Here is a 24,932-nt window from a genome sequence, read left to right on the forward strand (position 1 = left end):
CAGCAGTGTGGGTCTGTGCAATTTGCTGACTGCAGGGTGCCCTCACTCACACCCACCCTCAGCATTTCTTCCGGCAGGAAACCAGACGCAATGTAGAAAAACAGGCTTTAAAGAATTTGGGGTTGGGATGGGCCTGTGCCCCAGCGCCTCCAGTACAGCACATACCCAGTGGGCACGCGTGCAAGTGAGAGGGCTGGTTGTGCCAGGAACTTCCACCGGAGGACACACTGTGAAGCGTGCTACTGCATGTGACTACGCAGCAAGCTAAATCCAGATTAAACAAGCTGGAGGTACAGCTACTGCCTGGAAATCCTCATGCCTCTTGAGGGTTCACATTTATTTTCCATCCGCAGGATGTCAAGCTATTTTAGGCCAGACTGCTATGTGACCTTAGACAAATCACGTGACGTCTCTGGATCACGGCTTCCTCAGCCCAAAGCAAGAAAGTTAAAAAAGATTAACTCTGTGGTCCAGAGTTCAGAAAGGCATTAATATTTACATTCCCTTGGCTCTGTCATATACCTTATATAACTTTCTTTTGCAAATGCTTATCACATGTAACGCTACCTTCGGAGCCTACTGCACTTGTGAATCTGGTAGAATAATAGCATCAGTCAAATTACACACTCTTATCTGGATGAAATGTTTAAATGCCGCGCTGCAGAGGATTTCACACAAATCTACTGGTTTGAAAGGTTTAAGTCAAAGCAGAAATGTGGATTCTATTAGTCTCACGTTGTTACTCACTGTCAAGCATTTAAAAACAGTCTCTCTGGTAACAGGCTTCAAAATACAGGGCAACTCGGTATTTCATTGAGTAACTCAGAGAACAGTGTTTTGGTGTAATGGCTTGCGGAAGGCTTTAGTTTTATTTGTTTGCTTGCAAACATGGGCAGATGTCAGGTCACGCTGCCCAATGAGTCAGGAAGTGCCTTTTAGAAGAATGCTTGAAGGGGTATTTACAGATGTTTCTGGAGTTGTGTGCCTGCCTTAAGTAATGTGATGACGTTTCTCCAGGGATGCAAATGCCTCAGCTGTTTGGCTAAGAGCAGTCATCAAGGCCCAGCGAGGCAGTGTGGACAGCCCCACCCACAGGTCACTCACATTTGACCATGATCATGTACACATCAATGGTGCATATGGGTGGCTGGGGGAGGCGCTCTCCTTTCTCCAGGATGGAGGAGATCTCGCTGGCAGGGATTCCATCATATGGCTTGGATCCAAAGGTCATCAACTCCCAAACAGTCACCCCTGAGAAGATGAAGCCAGAAAAGAAGGCAGTGGCATCATGAATGAATGATCACAATGCCTTGCTTAAGTCATCAGTACTGGTTACTGTTTTTTGTTGTTTAGAAACTTCCATTTCTGTAGTCTTGGACAATTTGCTTCAGTGCTGGAAGCCTCAGTTTACCTCTCTATAAAGTGGGATAATAACAGTCTCTGCTTCACAGGATGGCTGTGAAGACCCAAGAAGATAATACAACTGAAATGCTTAGCACAATGACCAACAAATAGTAAGTGACTGATAAATGGTAAACGTATGTAATAAAAATAAAGACAATGGTAACTCTACTAGCATTAAGTGCTATCATGCTCCAGATACAGGTCCCTCAGGGAAGGTGACCGAGGATATACACTCAGTCACCCGCCCTGTATCTGCAGAAGGAGGAAGGTGCAGATTCTGAACAAAGTTTTAAACTTTGCACATTTTCAGATCATAAAAAAAAAACAACTAGAAATAAAAAAAGCTTACGTTCCTTTTGATAAAAATAAAAACCCCAGGAAGAAACTGAATCCCTGAACAGACCAATAATGAGCTCTGAAATTGAATCAGTAGGAGTCCACCAACCAAAACAAAGCCCAAGACTGGATGGATTCACAGCCGAATTCTACAAGATGTACATAAAAGAGTGGTACCATTCCTACTGAAACTATTCCAAAAAAAAATTGAGGAGGAGGAACTTCTCCCTAACTCATCCCATGAGGCCAACATTATCCTGATACCAAACTTGTCAGAGATACAACAAGAAAAACAAAACCTTCAGGTCAGTGTCTCTGATGAACAGAGATGTAAAAATCCTCAGCAAAATACTGGCAAATAGAATCCAGCAGCACATCAAAAGCTTATCCACCAAGATTAAGTCAGCTTTATCCCCGGGATGCAAGGGTGTCTCAACATATGCAAATTAATAAATGTGATTCACCACACAAACAGAACTAAAGACAAAAGCCACATGATCACCTCAATAGATGCAGGAAAGGCTCTCAGTAAAATTCAGCACCCTTTCATGTTAAAAACTCTCAATAAACTAGGTACTGAAGAAACATACCTCAACATAACAGCCATCTATGACAAACCCACAGCCAGCATCATACTGAATGGGCAAAACCTGAAAGCATTCCCTTTGAAAACTGACACAAGAATGCCCTCTCTCAGCACTCCTATTTAACAAAGTATTGGAAGTCCTGGCCAGATAAATCAGGTAAAAGAAAGAAATAATAGACATCCAAATAGAGAGGAAAACAAGCTATTCCTGTTTGCAGATGACATGATCCTATATCTAGAAAACCCCAGAGTCTTGGCCCCAAAACCTCTTGAGCTGATAAACAACTTCAGCAAAGTTTCAGTTGTACAAAATCGATGTACAGAAATCATTAGCGTTCCAATACACCAACAACAGTCAAGCTGAGAGCCAAATCAGGAATCCAATTCAATTCACAATTGCCACAAAAAGAATAAAATACCTAGGAATACAGTCAACCAGGGAGGTAAAGATCTCTACAATGAGAAGTACAAAACATTGCTCAAGGAACTCAGAGATGACACAAAAAACGGAAAAACAGTCGATGCTTACGGATAGAAATAATCAAGATTGTTAAAATGGTTATACTGCCCAAAGTAATTTATAGATTCAGTGCCATTCCTATAAAACTACCAATGAGATTCTTCACAGGACTAGAAAATAAAATTTAAACATTTGTGTGGAACCTAAAAAAAGCCTGAATTGCCAACGCAATCCTAGGCAAAAAGAACAAAGCTGGAGGCATTACGCTACCTGACTTTAAACTACAAGGATACAGTAACCAAAGCAGCATGGTACTGGTACAAAAACAGACATACAGACGAATGAAGCAGAATACTGAGCCCAGAAATAAGACAGCATGCCTACAACCCTGTGATCATTGACAAAGCTGACAGAAACAAGCATGGGGAAAGGGTCCCCTACTCAATAAATGACGACTAGCTAGCCATGCAGAAGACTGAAATTGGATCGTGGTTTTACACCATATACGAAAATCAACTCAACATGGATTAAAGACTTAAATGTAAAACCCTACACTATAAAAACCCCGGAAGACAACCTAGGCGATATCATTCTGGATATAGTAATGGGCTAAGATTTTGTGATCAAGATACCACAAGCAATTGCAACAAAAGAAAAAATTGACAAATGGGATCCAACTGAAGTGAAGATATTCTGCACAGCAAAAGAAACCCTCATTGGAATGAATGACTACCAACAGAATGGGAGAACATTTTTGCAGGCTATGCATTTGACAAGGGTCTAATAACCAGCTTCTATAAGGAACTTAAGCAAATTTACAAGAAAAAAATCCAACAATCCCATTAAAAGTGGGCAAAGGACATGAGCAGACACTTTTCAGAAGACATACATGCAGCCAACAAGCATATACAAACAAGCTCAACATCACTGATCAATAAAGAAATACAAATCAAAACCACAATGAGATACCATCTCACACCAGTCAGATGGCTACTATTGCAGAGTACAAAAAACCCAACAGATGCTAGTAAGGTTGTGGAGAAAAAGGAACGCTTTCTACACTGTTAGTGGGAATGTAAATTGGTTTAACTGTTGTGGAAAAGAGTGTGGCAGTTCCTCAATGAGCTAAAAACGGAACTACCATCTGACCCAGGAATCCGATTACTCAAAGGAATATAAATCATCCTACCATAAAGACATATGCATGTGTATTTTCACTGCAGCACTATCTACAACAGCAAAGACATGAAATTAACCTAAATGCCCATCAGTGACAGACTGGACAAAGGAAATGTGGTACATATACACCATGGAACACTATGCAGCCACAAAAGAGAATGAGATCATGTCCTTTGCAAGAACATGGATGGATCTAGAGGCCATCATCCTTAGCAAACTAATGCAGGAGCAGAAAATCAAATACCGCGTGTTCTAACTTATAAGTGGGAGCTGAGTGACAAGAACACGTGGACACACAGAGGTGAACAACACACACTGGGGCCTATGGGAAGGTGGAGGGTGAGAGGAAGGAGAGGATCAGGAAAAATAACTAATGAGTACTAGGCTTAACCCCGGGGTGGTGAAATCATCTGTACAAAAAACCCCTACGACACAGATTTACCTATGTAACAAACCTGTACATGCACCCCTGCACCTAAAACAAAAGTTAAAAAAATGACAGGTACTCAAATCTCCAAAATACAAAACCACACTAAAAGAACAAGCATAGAATAAGAACCCGATTTTTCCTGCAAAATCGAACGACCATGAATGAGGGTTAAAAGCAAGTGAGAGCAGTGATTATTTTAGAATCAGTGTTTTCTCAGACAACCCCAAGTTCTCATGGGCCTCCCATCTCTGGGTAACGGAGGCCATTCCCAAACAGAACTACCTGAATGGATACACAGAATGCAAGCTTGACAATGGAAGGAAAGCAATGGCTTGGGGGCAAGAAAATAGATTCTTGTGTCGTCCCCTGCCCCCGTCACATAGTCAATATGGACTTGTAAAAGAAAGACGGTCTCATTTCCAGATCTCTGCAGTCAGTGTCACTGCTATTTAACTAGGGTTTTAAACACCCATGATGAATTCTATCAGGTTTTGGAACAAATGACGAGGGGGAGGAGCGTCCGTGCAGCGGGTGTTGGTTGGACAGCGGACTGAAAGGTGTTGTAAATTTTCTCTTTTTAGCTCTTTGGTGCAACACACTAGGTCCCCAATTTATTAAATTGAATAATTTGCCTTGACTAAAGACTAGGGAAAACAGGATATGATTTTCAGACTTAAAATTCAGGCTCATGTCTGGTAGCGGCAGTGGGCTGCCCAGGCCCGTGATGAGACTCCGCCGTGGCAGCTTCAATGATACTGAAAACACACAAGGTTCTCTGTGGGATTCTGCTTTCTGAGAATGGGTGTGACCACCTCAAGGCACCAAGCCACTGGATTTGAGAGGGCTTCCATTTGTGCGTGGAACGTGGGCCGTGCGCTGGCACGTGAGGGGAGGGGGACCGCACAGACGGGAGAGATGCTAGGGCCAGACTCCCGGCGTCCTATCAGTCATGGCCGGGCACTCAGGTTTTATCTGAACATACCTGGAGGACCAAAGAAAGATGTTGAGCAGAGAAGGAAAAGTCTGGGGCCGGGCGCAGTGGCTCACGCTTGTAATCCAAGCACTTTGGAGGCCAAGGCGGGTGGATCACCTGATGTCGGGAGTTCAAGACCAGCCTGACCAACATGGTGAAACCCCGTCTTTTTTTTTTTTTTTTTTTTTTTTAAAAAAAAGAAAAGTCTGATAACGTTAAAAAAAAAAAAAAAAAAAAAAAAACCAAACAAACAGATGTGGCCTCTGTCTGGAGCATAGATGAGGGGGAGGGAGTTGGATGAGGGGACACCAGCAGGAGTGCCTGGGGAGTGAGGGGCCAGCTGCGTGGAGACAAGAGAAATGGCTGGGGCGGGACCCCAGGGTTCCCTCCTGGAGAGGAGATACATGCTGAAAATGGCTGAAAATAACAATTCATCAGCAGACCTTTATTTCCTTATCTGTTCCATTAATCGAGGCAGCTCAGCTCACAGGCGCCTACCAAACTTCTGATTCATGGACACAGATCTCGGCCTTTGTATCATAAGTCTTACATTTTAACAGAAGAGATAAAGACTCCGGAAATTTAAAAATATGTGTGTATTTGGCAAATCAGAAAGTTAATAATGCTATAGGAAAAGGAAAAAATACTAAATAAAAAAGGATGATACCTTGAATAATTTTGCTTTTGTGGTACTGACTAAATTATTCTTGGAAGTTCCCTTCAATAGTGTTCTCCTCGATATACTTTTCTAGAGAGGTGAGGCAACTCCCCCTCACTCCTGTCGCTGTAGATGGCTCAGGGTAACTGACTTGCCTCAATAAAGGGGTAGGTTCGTGGGTTTCAGCCTTTCAGTAAGCTGCTGGCTGAAATTCAGGGTAAGTGCGGAACATGCCTGGCACAGCGGTCAGAGAGCAATGTGCCAGCAACACGTTCTCAACAGGGGAGGTCCCTGCAGGCTCAGGACAGGGCAGGGACCCAGGGCCGGGTGAAAAGAGGGGCCCTGGTGAAGACAGGTGTACAGGCGTGTGCTGGGATTCGGAAGAGGAACAGACCCCCCGGGTCCGGACCAAGTGGTCCTCCCGCGGGAGAGAAGCAAGGGCCAGCTCCCTTCCGTCTTTCTCCCCAATGTGTGTACTCAGCGTGCTTGTCAAGACGGCCTCTCTGACACACAAGGGCCACAGTCCACATGATGTCACAACGGCCACAGGCAGTTTGCCGTAAGCCCCATTCTCTACCAGAGCTATTCCCCACCAAGCTTCTTCCGTCACCTCCCTCTAGTTCACTTCACATTCATGGCAACGGGTCAAGTTTGGGTGGGCGTTGCGGGGAGAGGCGTTCCCTAAGCTCTCTGCCTCCCCTGTCCCCTCCCTGCCAGACCGGCTCATCCCCGTCTCCAGTGACTTTCAGATGGCAGCTGGACTCTTCCTCTGCCGTGCTTTCTCAGTGCAACAGATAGACAGCCACGAGGGCATGACCGTTAGTCATTATCTCAAAAGAAAATACTTGCCTGTCAGAGCATATAATGTAAATTAGCTAATAATAAAAGCCAGCTCGGCCTCAGTGCAGATTCATTAGCACCAGGATGACGACTCACCGTAACTCCAGACATCACTCTGGTGGGTATAAATTCGGTGTAAAATTGATTCCAACGCCATCCACTTGATAGGCACCTTGGGATGGTGAGAGATAAAGCAATAAGAAACGAATAGTTTCCCTCTGTTGGAAAAAGGTAATTCACTCTGGACCCAATTACAAGTGACACACACAGGGGACCCAGGTCACCCTGTGGCCCATCCCCCAGGCCTGGCGCCTCCTCCCTGCAAGAAGGATTTCAGTCTGACGAAGTTCAGGGCTGCTGTGGTAGGTTTCTCAGCACTCTCTGGGACCTGGGGGCTGCTCTGGTGAGCTGGGCACCATGGTTGGGACCAGTGGCCTTGCTCACCCAGGCCCGTGTGTGTTTTCAGGGTCCAGCATCGCAGGCTTGGTGGCTGCTAGGAGATAAGCAGGCCAGAGTGAAACCTCAGAGGGGCATGGCTGTGGGAGGGCATTCCCCAGCCTGATAGGGGACGTGCATCCCTCAGTGATGTGATGGTCCCTGGGAGAAACCCAAGCCAGAGAAGGGAGAGGACTCCATCGCTGCCTGTCCCAGCCAGGAGCCACAGAGAGTGCTGGGAGCTCGGGCCACGTGGGGGCCTTTCCTGCTTCTGAGGTGTCCTCGACAGCAGTGGGCCACCAAGGCAGCTGTGACCTTTCCCAGTTGTGCTTTTGAAGGGGGTTTATGTCCCCCCGGGAGAGGCTGAAACCTAACCTTTGCTAATGATCACCTGAGGAATAATATCCTCACTCACTGTCCCAGCAAGCCCCGTTCCCAAAGCAGCTCGGTCTCACACTGCCAGGACACCCTGGCTGGCCCAAGTTGCCGGCAGCAGCTGCTGTGAGCTCACCCAGAATGTTTGGAGAGCGTCCTCCCCTGCAGGAGTTAGAAATACAGCTAGTGGGTAGGCAGCCTGGTCCCTGATGTCAGGAAAATGCCGGCTGATCTACAAGCCAGCTCCTTACTTTGCCTCCTTCCGCATGATACTCCTTCTCTTCTGCCCCCAGCAGTTTGGCCAGCCCAAAATCTGTGATCTTGACATGCTGCGGCGTCTTCACCAGCACGTTCCTGGCTGCCAGGTCGCGGTGCACCAAGCGACGGTCCTCCAGGTAGTTCATGCCCTGCAACAGGAGACCCTGCTGTGAGAGGCAGGTCATCATGGTAGACGCTCCGCATCTGGGTTCAGGGTCATGGGCACCCCAGGCTCCGAGCCTTTCCATGTTGAGGACTCACGGCTGGTGAATGCTAGTAACTACCGATGGACAGAACAGAAAGGCAGATGAAAGGTGGGGTAACCTGCTGCTGACCATTAACTTCTCTCCATCCAGTTCCTTGAGTTTTAAGCCCAGAGGAGCTCGTAGAAGAGGGCAGAGCAGAGCAGGAGCTCCGCTGCGCAGCTGACACCTGGGCTTGAGCTTGCCCTCAACTTGCCAGGTTGACGTTCCTGCACATGGTTTATCTGCAAAGCGGGAGTCGGGGGCGGGGGGCGGGCGGGTGGTGGCAGGGACCATGCCCTCCTCACCAAGCTGGGGCAAAGCAATGTCTATCAGGGTTTTTAAGCTACACTCTCATTGCGCTTTCTTGGACTCTCTGACATGGTTCCCTGCCTATGAAGATTTTTGGCCTCTTGTACTTTTCACTGGTTTATTATGATTATTACTGAAACCACATGGATACAGAGTATGCTTTTAGAAGACACCACTCCCCCTACCTCCCTGGCTGCTTCCACAATCCCGTTGCAATTGGAATCTCTGTGCTGAGAGTAAGAAACAAAGAACATGTGAGAAGCAGTCAGCACAGCGTCCGACAGAGTGAACTCCTAGGAATGCTACCCTGACCCTCGCTGACCCTGACCCACGGCCCCTGGTGTCCTTGTCACAGGCACCCGGCTCCCTGCCGGCCGCTGGGGTCACTGCTGATCCCTGCTCCTCCTTGCCCGATGGATGCCTGCCTCGCTGAGCCCAGCTGCCCCAGGCTTTGGCATGAGCGTGGCAGCCCGCATTTCTCTGCAAGGGCCAGGCTGGCAGGTGGGAGAGGCTGGGAGGGGTGAAGTTCTGCAGACCTCTTGCACTGTTTCCCCCATACTGTCTCCCCTCTCCAGCCAGAGGGTGGGCCATTTTTCCAGTTCCCTTACGGCTGACACACACTTCTAGCAGAATGGGCACCCCAGAAACGCTCCCTACAGTGCAGCAAACAGAAACCAACACGCGTCCACATCCTGCTCCGCTCCCGTATGGAGGGATCCCACTGTATTGCGGCTGCCGGGAAAAGCTGTAGATGTGGATGGATTCTTAAATTTTCCGGCAAATTGTTTGCCTTTTTTTTTTTTTTGACTGAATATTATGTGAAAATGATTCGTTGATTTGGCATGTCAGAGTAAAATTAAATTTTTTTCTTTCTCAGGCAAAATCAGTCATCCTAAGAACATAGGGTCTCACAAAGATGCTATGCAGAATGAGTCTGGGCACCATTTGTGAGGCCTTTGATGTTTTTCTCTCTTGGAAAAGAGATGCTTGCTTGCCACCCACGGCTCGTGATGGCACAGACTGTCCCCTCTCCCCGCACTGCCGAGAGGGCTCCTACGGGTTCCGATGCTGCTGGACGCTAGTGCTCCCCTGCCTACTTAAGAGGAAAGGAGCAGGCTCTTCTCCGGAACAACGCTTCCAAATCAGGAAGTATTACGTCAGCATGGTGGGTGGAAGGGAGAGGGACGGGCAGAAGCTGACGCAGCACTTCCCAACGGGGGGCTGGCCCGGACTCTCTGCCACTCTGGCAGCCTGGGTCTCCTTCAGAGGCCAGGTCCCTGCCACCATGCCTGCCTCCTCTGGGTCCTGGGATGCTGGCTTGGGTCTGCCTGGTTCTCTGTCTCTTACAGAGCAAGGCCTCCGCTTACTAAATGTCATGAAGTCCTGCCCATTCGAAAGGGAGGCTTAGCTCAGACTCTTGCCAGGCTCCACCCAGTGCCTTCCTTCCGGGCTGTGTGGGCTCTCCCGCTGTCTCCTCTTCTCTCTTCTCTGTCCCGCGATTTCTCACTCACCCTTCCTTTCTCCTTTCCTTCTACACTGTATCTTGTGCTCGTTCTTCACATTTGCTGGAGGCTTCCTCTGCGGTAGCTGTGAGCAGGAGTGGCACAGGCCTACAGTAAAGAGCCCTACGCAGGGGACCGGGAGCCTCTCCCTTTCTCCCTCCCTATTTAAAATGTGTGGTTTCCACACGTTCTTTAAGCCCACAGGAGGCCTTCAGGGTACACTCCCAGCTTCGTTGCACCACCATCACTAACTTCCATTCTGCCTCGTTAAATGCTTCGCGGAGATTCTGGTACACTGGGCACATTTTTAAAATGGCCTGTTGAACAGTGAACAACTGAATGAATGAATGAATGAATGGTGATAGCAGCTGAAGGTGCTGAGCACTGGCGATGTGCCAGCCATTTCAAACACATCCGTGCAGATGCCTGTTCATCCCAGTCCCCACATGAACACCTTATCAGATGACCCAGGGTCCAGAGGCTGAAGCATGAGGCTGCACAGACCAAATCCCTTGAGCCCTAAGACCACTACTGGGACAGTGGCCTTAATTCACCTGCTGGGAAGCATGCCTGTCAAGCCAGAGGCTGCTTGGGGTTCTATCTATCTATCTATCTATCTATCTATCTATCTATCTATATCAATATCTATATCTATATCATCTATCTATCTCTATTCTAGGTATCATCTATCTCCATTCATCTATGCATATTCTATGTATCATCTATCTATGTATCTGTATCTATCATCTATCTCTATGTATCATCTATGTATATCTATTCTTTGTATGTATTATCTATCTGTATCTATCATCTATCTGTATTATCTATCTAATCTATCATTTATTTATCTAATCTATCATGTATCTAATGTATCATCTATCTATCTAATGTATCACCTATCTAATCTGTCTATCTATCTAATCTATCATCTATCTATCTATCTTTATCATCTATCTATCCCCATTTGTCTATGTATATTCTATGTATCATCTATGTATCTATATTATCTTCTACGTATCTGTATCTATCATCTATCTATCTCTATGTATCACCTATCTATATCTATTCTTTGTGTGTATTATCTATCTGTATCTATCATCTATCTGTATTATCTGTCTAATCTATCATTTATCTATCTAATGTATCATCTATCTATCTATCTATCTATCTGATGTATCATCTATCTATCTATCTAATCTATCTAGCTATCTAATCTATCATCTATCTATCTTTATCATCTCTATCTGTCCGTCGGCCGTCCGTCCATCCGTCCGTCCATCCGTCTGTAATATGAGAGAAAGTAGGAGCCAGCGTGAGCACGGACCCTGGCCGGTGCCTCTGAGGAAGTCCACGCCACTCTGGCAATCTAACAAATCCACCTGCGCTCCAGCCCAGCCCTCCCCTGCTCCTCCGGCCGGGGCTTTAAAGACCTGAGCCATTTCCACACAGTGTCTGTTTCCTCAGAACGCCGGTCTTCAACAAAGGCATGGGAAAGGGCAGAGAGAGCACGGGACAGTTCTGGAACTCAGGTAATCCGCGGGAGGGTCTTAGATCGGAGATAATGTTGGGACAGAGAGATGAGCCCATGTGAACTTAGATGAGACTTGACGCCTGCGTCTCTGTCCCACTGCCGGGACCTGTAAAGGGCCAACTCTGTGCCTTTCAAAAGGAGTCATGCTTTAACCAGTCCTCAAAGATAAGAGCTGCCACACGGCCTGTGAGCTCCCAGGGTCCCGGCAGAGATGTCACAGGAAGCAAACTCAGCAAAGCCTCAGTGGGGCCTCTCAGGAAACTCAGTTACTGCTTCTCTGAGACCTTCACTTTAACTGAATTTAACATATTTGGTTTTTGTTAATTACTATAGGAAAGCTGCGATGAATTTTGAAATGCAGCACTGGGGGTAAAAGGGGATTTCAAAAGCCAGAAGGGAACTTCCACTTACAAAAAAGAAGGATTTTTCTGGCAGGTACCCACAGAGTGAGGGGTAGGGGCTATGCCTGACCTTGAAGGGCTGGGTGTTAAAGTCTTGGGAGGAGTTCAGAGTGAGAGGCGGGAGCTGGATCGCCTATGTTCTGTTTTGTAAACCTCCTGTGGAAGACCTTGTGGGGTAGTGACCCAGCGAGGAAGAAGCGGCACAGGGGAGGCCGGGAGGCCGGTGGTTCGGGTGGAACGGAGGTGGTAGCGCGGCTTTCCCATCACCCTGTTTTGTCGTTGCTGCTGTTCAGAGGTATTTACTTAAAGCAAGATTAGAAAGATGCTTAAGGTCCATCATCTTCAAGTTAATCCACCTCTACCAGAACTATGCTGAGACCTAGACTACCATCACGCTTCCCCTGGGGACTAAGGCTCATCCCTCACCCCCACTTGCGGCTGGTCCTGACGCAGGCAAGGCCAGACACTCCCAGCCACAGCTGGGGAGAAGGTGAGAGGCTGTGCATGGCTTTCTCAGGCCTCAGCCCCCAGGATCCCTCTGTATAAATGATGGTGGTCTCCTCTTAACCCTTCAGCCCTAGGGGTGCAGGTGGGGAGAACAGCCCCACCCCAGGGACCCACCCACAGCTGGTGGAGGTAAGGGATGGGGTCCAGGGGGCTCTGAAGCTACAGATCTGATGAAGTTTTTAAGCACAGTGGTCACCAGGAGAAGCTACCACTGCTGTCCTTGGACTTCAGCTCTCAGAGCATCTGAGGTTTTGAGCTCCCCCAAAATGGAAGAGTTTGTTGCTCAGGCCACCTTTCTCCCTTCCCAGGGGGGTATAGCGTAAGCGCTGGACCTCGGAAGAGGCAGAAAAGTGTCAGAATGTCCTATTCCCAGACAGAAGCGGTGCAGCGCGGGCGCCCTGCTGTGCAGGGAGGGAGGGCTGCTGGGACCCCTGTCCTGGGAGTCGTGCTCTAAGCCGGGGCATCTGTGCAGGCTGAGAGGCTGCACCATGGAACCAGGTCACCTGGATCAAATCCTGAGACTTTGCAAGTGACGTAAATGCTGCATGCCTCCGTTTCCCCATATGCGGAATGAGTTAATAGGAGGGTGGAATGAGTTCATGCAGAGACAGCACTTACTTAGATACCACCCATGGAGAGTCCCGTGTAGGTGCTCGTGATTGTCACCATTTTCTCCAAATACCAAATCTATTCTCTCTTCTCCAACCCTTTTGCAACGACCTTGAATTTGGCCACTGTCTTGCCTTTGTGATGAGGCTCCATGTGCCTTGTCCCCTATAAGAGATACTGGGGGCTAGGCGTGGTGGCGCACACCTGTAATCCTGGCACTTTGGGAGGCCGAGGTGGGTGGATCACCTGAGGTCAGGAGTTCAAGATCCGCCTGGCCATCATGGTGAAACCCCATCTTTAAAAAATATATAAATAAAATAAAAAGAGATCCTAGGGAGGGCCCAACACTCCGTCCCCACTGTCCCTTGTCCGGTGGCTTCCCTCCTGTCCTCAGCATCTCCTGCTCAGAGAGCTGGCTCCACTTCCCCACCTGGAGAGCCTTTACTCTCTGTTTGCAGCCAACTCGCACCTGCAGAGGCCTCCAGGACAGCGAAAGGACCCGTCACCCTGTTTGGTCTGCAGGACTCAGGGTTCTGGAAGGTGAGGGTCCATTTGGCTTGTTCACCACTATCTTGCTAGAGCCAGGGTGCTCAGCTGACAGACCCAGTGCATTTGGCCTCAGAGCTCACCCTCCCTGTGCCTTGCACGGCGGCCTCAGGACAGCTGCGCCTCCCGCTGTGACCTGCTTCCCTTTCTGCTCCGTATTCATTGGCAAACTTGGGGAGATAAGAAATCGTGTGCTACTTCTATGCATATTTCATGTGATACTTAACACTAGCAGGTCAAGAAAGAACCAGTCAAAATGTCTAAAGATGACGCACGCCCCTCAACAGCACTATGAGCTTTGGCTTCTTAGTGATATACTAAAGCGATCGTTCAGGTTAAGTTTAGCCGCAACCCTTTGTAGAATATGCAAGAACAAATAAAAAAAAAATAATTCACGTAACTGAAATCGCTGGTCCTTGGACCTAGGGACTCACAGAGCTGTGTGATGTGAACGTGCTGGGTAAGTCATCCTCTCTGGCCCACTGCGGATGGGAGCAGGAGGTGTGGGGCTGAGTCACCACCCTGGGGCCACAGTTAGTCAGCACAGGGGCAGGTGGTGACTGTGTCTGGAGCCCTGACCCCTCGGATCCTCATCTGAGTCTGGGAAAGCCATGAGGGGAGTGTGATGAAGGCCGGAGACCCCTGGGACCTGCCTAAAGGCTGCAATGGGAGCTACATGGAACAAGCCAGGGTCTCTTCTCCATGCCGGCCTGTCTCCACCAACCCACCGTGGCTCCTCCTCAGCGCTCCACCCAGCGTCAATTTCACTGTCTCACAGTCCCGCGCGTGCGCTATGACACACACACAGCATGAGCTGTCAGCGTGGTTTTCGTGACCTGGCGCCCAGGGATAGGCCTGGAGTGTGCAGTCTCCTTCCCTGTCTCCCGGGGTGGATGGGACAGCCAGGCCCACTCAGCCCATCTTCCTGGCAGCTCACAGCCACTGGGGCCTCCTGTCAGGGCGTGAGCCGTGAAAGCACTCAGGGCTTTTTGAAATAAACTTGGACTAGACTAAGTGGCCCATATACTTGACAAAAGGAGCCACTGAAGGTTTTTTTTTTTTTTTTTTTTTTTTTTTTTACATTTATCTGTATTAAATTTATCTCATAGGTGCAACTATGTAGAGTTTGGTGCTGGCAGAGTTGTAGTCAGAGAGTGCCACCCGTAAGCCAGCTTCTTTCTGGGAGCCCTGCCCCAGTGCGGCTCTGCATAGTTCGCCGGGCCTGGGCTCAGGGCTGTAAACTGATACTGTTTGCTGTATTACAGAGCCATACCAGTGTCTGCCTGAACACTCAGTTCTGTGAGACTGTAATCTGCATTAGGTGATGAGAGGCTGTTGTCAAACAGTCTGGAAGAATGTGAGATGAGTCGCAGTCTGAAAGGCCTGACCCTGTAGTCCTGGGCATGGGAGGCTCCCTGGGGAGAGGGTAGCGCAGGGGCACAGCTTTCCAAATGGCAAGGATGACCGGCTCTTTCGATGACTGTGCCTTGTGATTTGTTCTGGGATCTGCTAGCTGGCCTGTGTACCCAGGAAGGGTAGAGGGGCTTTCTTAAGTCTAACGTACTCCTAGGGTGTGAAAGCCACTGTGAGCTCCTGAATCATGAATTTAGGAGACACCTGCTCTTTCTGGCTGGTAAGTAAGCAGGTGATATCTCCGCAAGCTCCTGAGATGATTTTGCACATGGAGAAGAAAAGCCATTTTCCCTGTAGATAGCAAGGAATGTCTCTTACGGTCTACAGGTCTCATCTGGATGCCTCCCAGGACACCTCTGTTTTTTTTTTTCTTTTTCTTTTTCTTTTTCCTTTTGTCTAGTTGATATAACGTTATCTAATCTGTTTAGCAGTTTAGTCCAGACAACGAAACTTCCGTAACAGCAGCCCCCTCTCCTATCAATATTTAGAAGAGAACGTCCCAAGAGAGTTTGTGCCTTTGTGAATCAACACAGGACATTTATAAGCCAATAAATCCCACTTTGAGAATGTCAGGAGTCTAGTTTCTGGTCAGCCACTAAGTATTTCTGGGTAGTTTTACTTCAAACTTTAAAAAAAATTGTTTAACACTCAGATACATTGTAAGTAACCCAAGAGCAAATTTCTAACTTGACGATTTGGGAAACCGTTGTTTTCCTGTCCCTCTGGGACAGCTGCTCCATCATTGCAGCTATTCAAATACAGAGGAATGGGGTTTCTCTTGTGAATTAAAAAGCAAATCTAACGGAGACAAAGCGTTAACTGTCCGTAATGTAAAAGGACGTCAAATCAAAATAAAGCTAATCAGAGTACAACAAACACAAGAATGGGTTTAAATAACAGGTTGAAATTGTAGGTAATATTATACAGAAAACTATCGTGGAAAACTTTCAGGCCCTGGAAACTTAAACTCAGGCCGTCAGTAATTCCTGCTTAACTGAGACCTGCACTAAATGAGTTCTCTGTAACGGACACTGTTATGTTCGGCTTTTTGTTTTTTTCATTGCATGGCAGAAGGCTAATTTTCGGGGTCAAATAAACCTCCACTTATCTAGGCCAGGTGGACTGGAATGTGAGCATGGGAAGGAGAGCCGGAGAGCAGCTCACAAGCAGCTCAGGAGCAGCGGAGGGCGCAGGACGGCGATGCTGCCCCAGGGAATGAGGGTTGGCGCAGACCAGGATTAGGACGATGTTTCCAGATGTATTTTAGTGACTACTCCAACCTAGGTCAGCCAAAGGGGGTCAAAGGAGGAAAGGAACACTCAGTGGGCGTCGGCCGTGTGCTAGGCCCATGGTGAGCGATGCGAAGGGGCTCTCTGCCCTCCCTACCCCCCCAGAGAGACAACTGGCAGAACACTACACAGACGCAGAGAGGCCAGCAACGTGCCCACGCTCACACAGCGAATGCACCAGAATCCAGACCTGAATCCACAGTCCACTGAGGTCCTGAGCCTGTGCTGTATTGGGCAAAACCAGCCAAGACTACGTACCCCTTAAGGAAAAAACAGTCACATCTGCATTCCTCACGGATGGCCAGCCACCTCTCCACCACGTGAGGAGTCACCTTGGTGGAGACGATGGACAGCTGTGGACTGCTGGCCCCCTCTGATGAATGGGGGCAGGGCAGCTCCCATGTGCAGGGCTCGGTTCTGGGGACAGCCAGGGCTCACCTCCCGGTTGGGACAGGTAGACACAAACTCAAGTAAGCCATAAATCAACCAGATCTTCCCGGGGCAACATGTGCTAAGGGGAAAGTGAAACCAGTAATAGCGACTGTCTGGGTAGGGAGGGTAGTGCTCTCCGTTCCCTGCTTCAGACAACCAGGAGGTGAGCCGGGGAAGCAGGTCTCGGTTCCGGGTCAGGGCATGAGTGGACCTTCTGACGTAGCTCCACACCCAGCCACATCCACCCCGGGCTGACCAGCCCCTCCTCAAGACCAGTGCTGCAGTGGCTTGAACAGTGTCCCCATATGGTACGTCTACCCAGAACTGCAGAACGTGCTTATTTGGAAATGGGGTTTTGCAAATCTATTTAGTTAAAAATCTTGAAATAAAATCATCTTGGATTTAGGGTGGGTCCTAAATGCAATGGCCGGGATCTTTTTTTTTTTAATTTTTGAGACAGAGTCTCTTTCTGTTGCCAGGCACCAGGCTGGAGTGCAGTGGTGCAACCTCGGCTCACTGCAATCTCCGCCTCCTGGGTTCAAGCAATTCTCCTGCCTCAGCCTACTGAGTAGCTGGGATTACAGGCACATGCCACCACGCCCAACTAATATTTGTATTTTTAAGTAGAGACCGGGTTTCGTCATGTTGGCTAGGATGGTCTCGATCTCTTGCCCTTGTGATTCTGCCTGCCTCGGTCTCCCAAAGTGCTGGGATTACAGGCATGAGCCACTGTGCCCGGTGAACTGGTATCTTTCCTAATAAATAAATTTATGGAGTTCAATGTTTGTTTTGACATCTATACACGTAGCAGAGTGATCAAATCAAACTAATTAATATATCCATCACTTCACACAGCTATCATTTTTTTTGTGTGTGTGTGCTAAGCACCTTTACAATAGACTCTTTGAGCAATTTTCAAGCCCAATGACTGGTATCTTTATAAGAGAAAGGATAGGGGCCTGTGGTCACAGAGACACAGGAAGAGGCCGTGTCAAACGCAGCCACACACAGAAATAACAAGCACCTCCCAATAAAAACAGGCCCCAGCTGGGCGCAGTGGCTCATGCCTGTAATACAAGCCCTTTGGAGGCCAAGGCGGGCAGAATACCTGAGGTCGGGAGTTCAAGACCAGCCTGACCAACGTGGTGAAACCCCATCTTAAAAAAAAACAAAAACAAACAAAAAAACAGGCCCCAGCATCCGAGGCACACAAGACCCTCTCCCAGGACCATTGACTAGCAATGGTATGGGACTGCTCTACTGTGTGACTGGGTTATGACCGTGAGAATCACAAAAACATTCAGCAATTTTTGTACTCAGAGAAGCATGAGTGTTCCCCACTTCCTGGGCTGCCAGGGGCCATCTGTGGCTGTGGCTGAGAAATCAGTGCCTGAAGGTGCTGGAGTAAAAGGGGCTGTGCAGGGTGTGCTGCCGCCTGGTTATTCTGGGAGGTGGTCCCTTCTTCTGCAATGCGGACCCAGAGCTCCGCGATGGGAGGGAGCGGTCCCAAGCATCGCAGCTCCCAGCAAGAGCCTCTCTGGTGGTGTCAAGGGCACCTGCTGGCAAGAGCACTCCAGATGTGTCTGTTTGTCATCTTGTAGGTCACCGTTTACATCTGCCTGGAGCTGGACGAGCTCCTCAAGAGTGACTCAGCAGGACCAATTGTCACCGCTGACCAAGGGGACGCAAGCAACAAGGACCTGCCCAGGCTGGGTGGGCATCTGTTCCCTCCCCCTGGTCCCTGGCACATCCCTGGACTCCCTGACCTGGGGTTGGAGGGAGATAAGGGGCAACATGGTATTCTTGGAAACAGGGCCTGCCTGCAAATTGTTTAAATTCAACAGAGTGAAATGTACACCCACTGTCAGAAAAAAGTAGGATTTAGCAAGTTGAGTGCAAATCACTGAGGCAAGACTCGGATGGAGATGGGAGAGGCTCGGGCTAAAGCAGAAGTCTTTCTGGGTCCGCGTGAGTTGTGAAATACCTGGCTTGTTGCTCTGTGCCTGTCCCCAGCACCCATGCGGGGCTACCTGGCTCTCTCAGCCCCGCCCTGGCTCTGGAGCCAGCCTGTAGCCAGGGGAACACGAAGCCAAGGCCCCAGCCACGCAGCAGCAGCAGCTGTGCCCTCTGTCAGCTCCTCGCACCTGCTCACCGGGCCTCCGTTGACGCACTCCGCTCCACCACCACCTGGGTCCTCCTGGCCTTGGCCTGGCCTGCTTACCTTACCAAGTCCTGGCTGGGGCAAGTCACACTCTTCCTTCACTACAAACACCACAGTATTCACAAAGAATTCCAGAGAAATAAGAACACAGACATCGGACCATACCGAGCACTCCATAAAGCATGCACACACACAGCCTCGTGGCAAACTCTTGCTACCCCAGGAGTGCGGACCTCATGTGAGCATCCCGGCTCCCTATGTCCCCTCCCCGCATACCTTTGCGATCTGCACACACCAGTTGAGCAGGTACTGGGAGCCGATGTTGTCCTTGTGCTCCCGGACATAGTCCAAGAGGCAGCCGAAGGGCATGAGCTGCGTGATGAGTTGCACAGTGGAGGTGAGGCAGATGCCCAGCAGGCGGCACACATGGGGGTTGTCCACGCTGGCCATCACGTAGGCCTCCTGTAGGGAGGGAGGGAGAGACGCGTCAGTGCGGCTTCGGGGCAGCCAGAGGGAGGGTGCATGGGCCCCTTCCAGGTGAAACCTCATGAAGGCGATTTTGAGTTTCAAGGTATGTACTCATGGAGGAAAAGCCGTGCCTGCAAAGGACAGCACACGGATGCTGATGCAGGGCTGTGAAGTGACAGATGCGGTGGGGGTGGCCCCTCCAGGGTGCATCTGGGGATGCCTCACGACAGGGAGGCCCAGGCAACAGTGGCCGTCAGCAGCACGTTGGATAAAGAAGGAATGGTAGTCATCGGATCTCTGAGTTTGGGAACTGCCAGTGTCTTTGTCATGAAGACCTCTGCCTCAAGGTTAAGGATGCTGTGGTTTAAAATATCACAAGGGCCTGTAGGAATCTGTCTGTGGGGTCCGGAACATCCTGGGTAATGGCTGGCCCGCGCATCAGGAACCGTGGCTGTGGGTGCTGCAGTGGACAGCGGATGGGGAAGGCTTCTGGGCAGCACCGAGCCAGCAGGGAGGAAGGCTTCCCTTCCCCATGAGCCAAGCTTAGCCCTGACTGTGCTCTGGGAAATGGGTGGGCATTTGGGCGGGGGACCCTGCCCACAGCACCTCTGCAAAGAGCAGCGGGATAAGCTCTTTCAATGGACCAGTCTCAGACTTTGAAATGGACACAGCATTCAATCTATAGTGACGAGAGGCTGCCTCGCTGCTGGGGACCTGTTTCTAAAAAGTGGTCTCTCTGTGTGTGCTCCCAGGCTCCCTAAGCTAAAGGCTGCCGGGTTGCTGGGGACGTTTCTAAAGAGAAGTGGTCTCTCTGTGTGCGCCTCCAGGCTCCCCATGGGAAATCCATGCTGCTCTGAGTCAGGCGTCTTTTGCCCTGCTAATTCCGGCTGGCTGCCAAGGCAGAGGCCTTCCTTTGACAGAGCCATAAATACAGAGTTGATTTTAACCCTTCTGCTATTCTTGGGCTGAGGAAGCTAAATTTATTTGCAATCATGCACACAATGGGGTCCTCTTTTCTGTCTGACTGGGAATGAGGGAATCCCCAGTTTCCACCCATAAATTCTCTTTCCCTTTAAAATACAAATGGTCATGACCTTTTATTCAGACATGGAAAAGAATGCTTGGACTGCAGCAGAATGCGCCCAGAAGCTGCTCTTCCCATCTCAGCAATGCCTGTGTTTTGAGTGTGGACTTGGGTGAGTTAGTTTCTCTGCAGAAGTGAACACACTGGGCCAGATGAAGGCTCAGAGATAGGGTGCTGTCGGAGGGTGCTTGGGCAGGTGGGGACGGGAGGGAGACAGAGGCGGGGTGGGGCAGAGAGGGTACAGACAGTCCACCCTTAGCATCTGGGAATCGGTTCCAGGACCTCCCGCAGATACGGAAACGCGAGGATGCTCAAGCCCCTGATATAAAATGGCACAGTATTTGCATGTCACTGACAGGCATGCTCCTGCGTACTTTACAGCATCTCCTGATTACCTATCATGCCTAATACAGTGCAAATGCTATGCAAAGAATTGTTATGCTGTGTTGTTTAGGGAATAATGACAAGAATAAAAAGTCCGCAGGTGGTCAGGACCGATGCAATTCCCCCCACAGTGTTTTCAATCCTGGCTGATTGAATCCATGGATGTGGAACTGCAGACGCAGAGGGCAAACTGTAAATATTTACAAAAGCACAAATATGCTCACACACTTTCCTTGCCTGAAACGCTGCCCCGGCCTGCCCTGCTCTTGGGAAGCCCCAAGGCTACCTGCCTACCTTTCTCCAGCCTCTGGTGCTCCTGCCACCTTCTCCCCAAGGGGACCTTCCCTGGCCCTTGACCACCCGAGGGCCTATGTCCCCAGAAGCCTTCCGCCTCCTCCTTCCTTGGTGGACCCTTTCTCAGAGGAGCCTTCCTTGACTCCTCAATCTAAATGAAACTCTCCTGATATCTTGCAGTTTTTCCGTGAGAAGGCAGCCTTGGCATTGCCTGGAAACCCGTTGGAGGCACACCTTCTTGGGCCCCGCCCCAGGCCAGAAGGGTGACATGCAGGAGATGGGCCCGGCCCTCCGACGAACAAACCCTCTGGATTCTGAAGCTTGATGAAGCTGAAGACACTGTTTTGGGGCATTCATCATCATCTGTAATTAAATATTTGTGTGATCTAAAAAGTGCCCTTCCCACCAAGCCCTTTGGGGAAGGGATGGCATGGCCAGCTCCTAGCACACACCTGGGGTCTGGCTGGCACTCTGCAATGTCGTGTCGCCCAGGACACACTTGCTCCCATGCTGCCTCCAGTCCCCGCTCCTTATCTGTTGGCAAATGCGTGGCCAGTGCTCTGAGGGCCTGGGCCTTCACTTCATCATTCCAGCAGGGTCTAGTGCAGATCTAGGCACGCACCTGCTTCAAAACTGTCAGGGCTGAACTGCACTGAAGCCATGCAAGGTCAAAGACTCAAAGCAGGCCAAAGCCTAGGCCACTTTCATTAAAGACAAACAAGCAAAAAACGGTAGCTTTAAATATTTTCTGCAGAGTGTTTAGGCTCTATCTTCAAGGAGAGTGTGTTTTATTCTCCTTTTATATACGAAACCTAATATCACAATTTTAAAGAACGGAGGAGGTTTTTATTATCTGTAGACTCAGTAGCTATTGAAAACATTCCTTCAACTTGGAAAAGTGCTTGTTTATAAAAAGTCAGAACTGAACAGGGCCAGGAAGCCTATTTTGCCTGAGGTCATTTTAGTCACAAGGTAAGCTGAGGCTGGCGAGGTGAGTGGTCCACCTGAGGCCACCCTGCACAAGGTCAGGTCGGGGCCCACAGCCAGGTTTCCTGACCCCTGGCCTGGCTCCCTCCACGGCCTGCCGCTCGCCCCAGTGGGTCTAAGGCATCCTGGGTCCTCTGTGTGAAGGAAGCATGTGGGGCCTGTTGGGTGCTCCGGTTAACAGGCTTTAGATGTGAGAGACACACACACAGAGCACACGTAGAAATCTGTTTTGTGTTCTCTTTCCATTACCTACCCTAAGTTTAAACTGGAAAGCCTATGGAAAAATTAATAGGCCATGGGATTGCCAGAAAGCACAAATCACATCTCTCCCCCAAGTCTGGGAAGCTGTACAACCATAACACCAAAGAAATCCTCTGGCTGTTCCCATTTTCTCAGGATCTGGTTGAGATTTGGAAACATATTGTATTCATTTGAGAGGGAAGAAAAATCTGCAAACCGGGGCAGTTTGAGCGGCCCATCTGCTTCAGGGCCTTGCGGGGCTGACCTGCGGCTGGGAATGGGGAGCAGAGAGGGAGCGTGGGTGTCGGCCACACAGAGCCTGGAGCCCTGCCAGGCCCCATCCTACTAACATCTGATAAACCCACCGGGCCATCACTTCCTCCCCACCCAGCCGGCACAATGGGAACGCTGTTTAGTCGTGTGTCCCCGTGCGGTGTGCGCAGAAGCTAAAGCGAGCTTTGTTCTCCGCTGTTTGTCTTGGAAGCGGTAAAGGTGCACCGTGACCTACAGCAAGCACGCTTGGTATTCCACAACAATCTCCGCAGAGCCCCAGCGTCCGCACGCAGCCAGGCAGAGCCCCCATGGCTCTGGTCCCAGTCCTACTGCAGGAGTGTCCCTGAGGCTTTGTGACCCTGAAAGCCTGCTACTTTGTTCTAACTGCTGACATGACTTTTGGTTCCTTCCTTCTGGCTCGCCTGCCTCATCTGAACGACCCTACTCTATAAAGTTGGGGCTCCACAAGCATTTGAACTCCTTAAGAAGAGGTGTATGTCTAGCCTTATGAATGAAGGGCAGGTATCCCCTGCATTTTCAGAACTTTACCCATTCACTAAGCCACTGCTGATCGCAAGGAACTGGGGCTGCAGTATGTGTGCTGGTCGCGGGGTCTGGGGTTGGCAGGGGAAACGTGAGCATGGAGTCACTGCCGCCGTGCGGGCATGCATGTGAGTCCTTCTGAGAGCACACACGGCCTGTGAGCTGTCCTGACGCAGGATTAAAGGGCTGTTAAACTCCCTGTTGAAATTGGCTTGGGCATTGCTAGCTTTTGCTTCCTTTACCAGAAAAGACCTCCTCCAGCTTCCCCCCTTTCCATCCCAGCGAGGAGCCCTGCCTGCCAGGATTGCTGGTGAGGCCCGGGCAGCCTGAGCTGCGAGACAAGCCACAGGCTTCAGGCTTCTTGTCTGCTGACCCCAGCAGCGATGACACCCACCACTGGAGAGGAGGGGGCCGTGGCCACAGTGAAGAAACCTGGGGCAAGGAAATACAACGATGGAAGGGGAAGAGGGGACGAGAAACCAGGACGAGCAGGAGGCCAAACCGAGCCCTTCTTTTATTTATTTAATATATTTAGAGAGAGCGAGAGAAATACAAATATTATATATATAACATATATGATATATATCATGATATATATATGATATATAACATGATATAAATATTCCATATATCTACGTATCTATAGAAAGAGTACATAGAGATATCTATATTCAGATATATAGGTATCTATATATAGGTATCTATATAGGTATCTATATATAGATATCTATATTCAGATATATATATATATCTATTAATACCTATATTTATTTATTTATTTTTTTTGAGATAGGGCCTTGCCCTTTGTCACCCAGGCTGGGGTACAGTGGTGAGATTTTAGCTCACTGCAGCTCAGATCTCCTGGGCTCAAGCTATCTTCCTATCTCAGCCTCCTGAGTAGCTGGGACTACAGGCATGTGCCACACCCAGCTAATTTTTTATTTTTTGTAGAGACTGGGTCTCAGTATGTTGCCCAGGCTGGTCTCAAACTCCTAAGCTCAAGGGATCCTCCTGCTTTGGCCTCCCAAAGTGCTGGGATTACAGGCGAGAGCCACCAAGCCAGACCCAAGGGCACTTCAGAAGTTGGGTGCACTTAACTTTTAAGCCCTAACGTTATCTGTCTTCTACCCCGTTTCCACCTCCACAGAAGCAGACTTCCTCCAATTAAAAGGTCCTGGGGGCACTTTTCAGTGAACAACGCTTCCTTCCCAAGGCACGGCTATTGTCTTAAAATACTTCCAAACCCTCCTCACCCTGCATTATAATTACCACTGAAATTCACATTTCAACATCTATTTGTGTAATTTATTAGAACGTCTTGAATGAATAAACAATGGATTAAGGAAGCTAATTCTGCACAAAGATTTTCCTACACAGTGCAGGTGAGGGGCTAGCGATTGTAAGTGAAAGGCTCCACAGATTGCCCATCTTCTTGTATTTCTCAGGGTTATGTTAAAAAGACTTAACATTTATTACTAGGATTTGACTCAATTTGTAAATCGTTAACGTGAAAGCTAATTTTTCTTGATAGGTATATCATCAATTTTACAGATTTTCTATTGTACTGTATCAATACATCATCTTTCATTTAGGAGTGTATCAACATGGGATTTCCTCTACCATAATAAAAGGAAGGAAAGCTGCCCAGAGAAAATTAAACTGTAGAGTTAAATTAAACTGTAGATTTCCTCCAATTAAAAAATCATGTCTTCAGACGCTTTTAAAAAGGCCCATGTTCTCTTCACTTGCTGTGTATTCTGTGCGTTAGACATGAGGTGCG

The 24,932-nt window shown here is 49.0% G+C and overlaps 1 protein-coding gene across 1 annotated transcript in view; it reads right to left on the reverse strand.

Moving 5' to 3' along the window:
• Positions 1-24,932, reverse strand: part of EGFR (epidermal growth factor receptor) — a 198,864-nt gene that overhangs the window by 6,803 nt on the left and 167,129 nt on the right. The window contains exons 20-23 of the mRNA XM_039462033.2: positions 19,156-19,341; positions 7,928-8,083; positions 6,963-7,038; positions 1,105-1,251 (exon numbers count right to left, since the gene is read on the reverse strand). Coding sequence (XP_039317967.1) covers positions 1,105-1,251; positions 6,963-7,038; positions 7,928-8,083; positions 19,156-19,341 — 565 coding nt within the window. The remainder of the gene's footprint in view (positions 1-1,104; positions 1,252-6,962; positions 7,039-7,927; positions 8,084-19,155; positions 19,342-24,932) is intronic.

This window comes from Saimiri boliviensis, chromosome 10, assembly GCF_048565385.1.
Source record: "Saimiri boliviensis isolate mSaiBol1 chromosome 10, mSaiBol1.pri, whole genome shotgun sequence".
NCBI lineage: Eukaryota > Metazoa > Chordata > Mammalia > Primates > Cebidae > Saimiri > Saimiri boliviensis.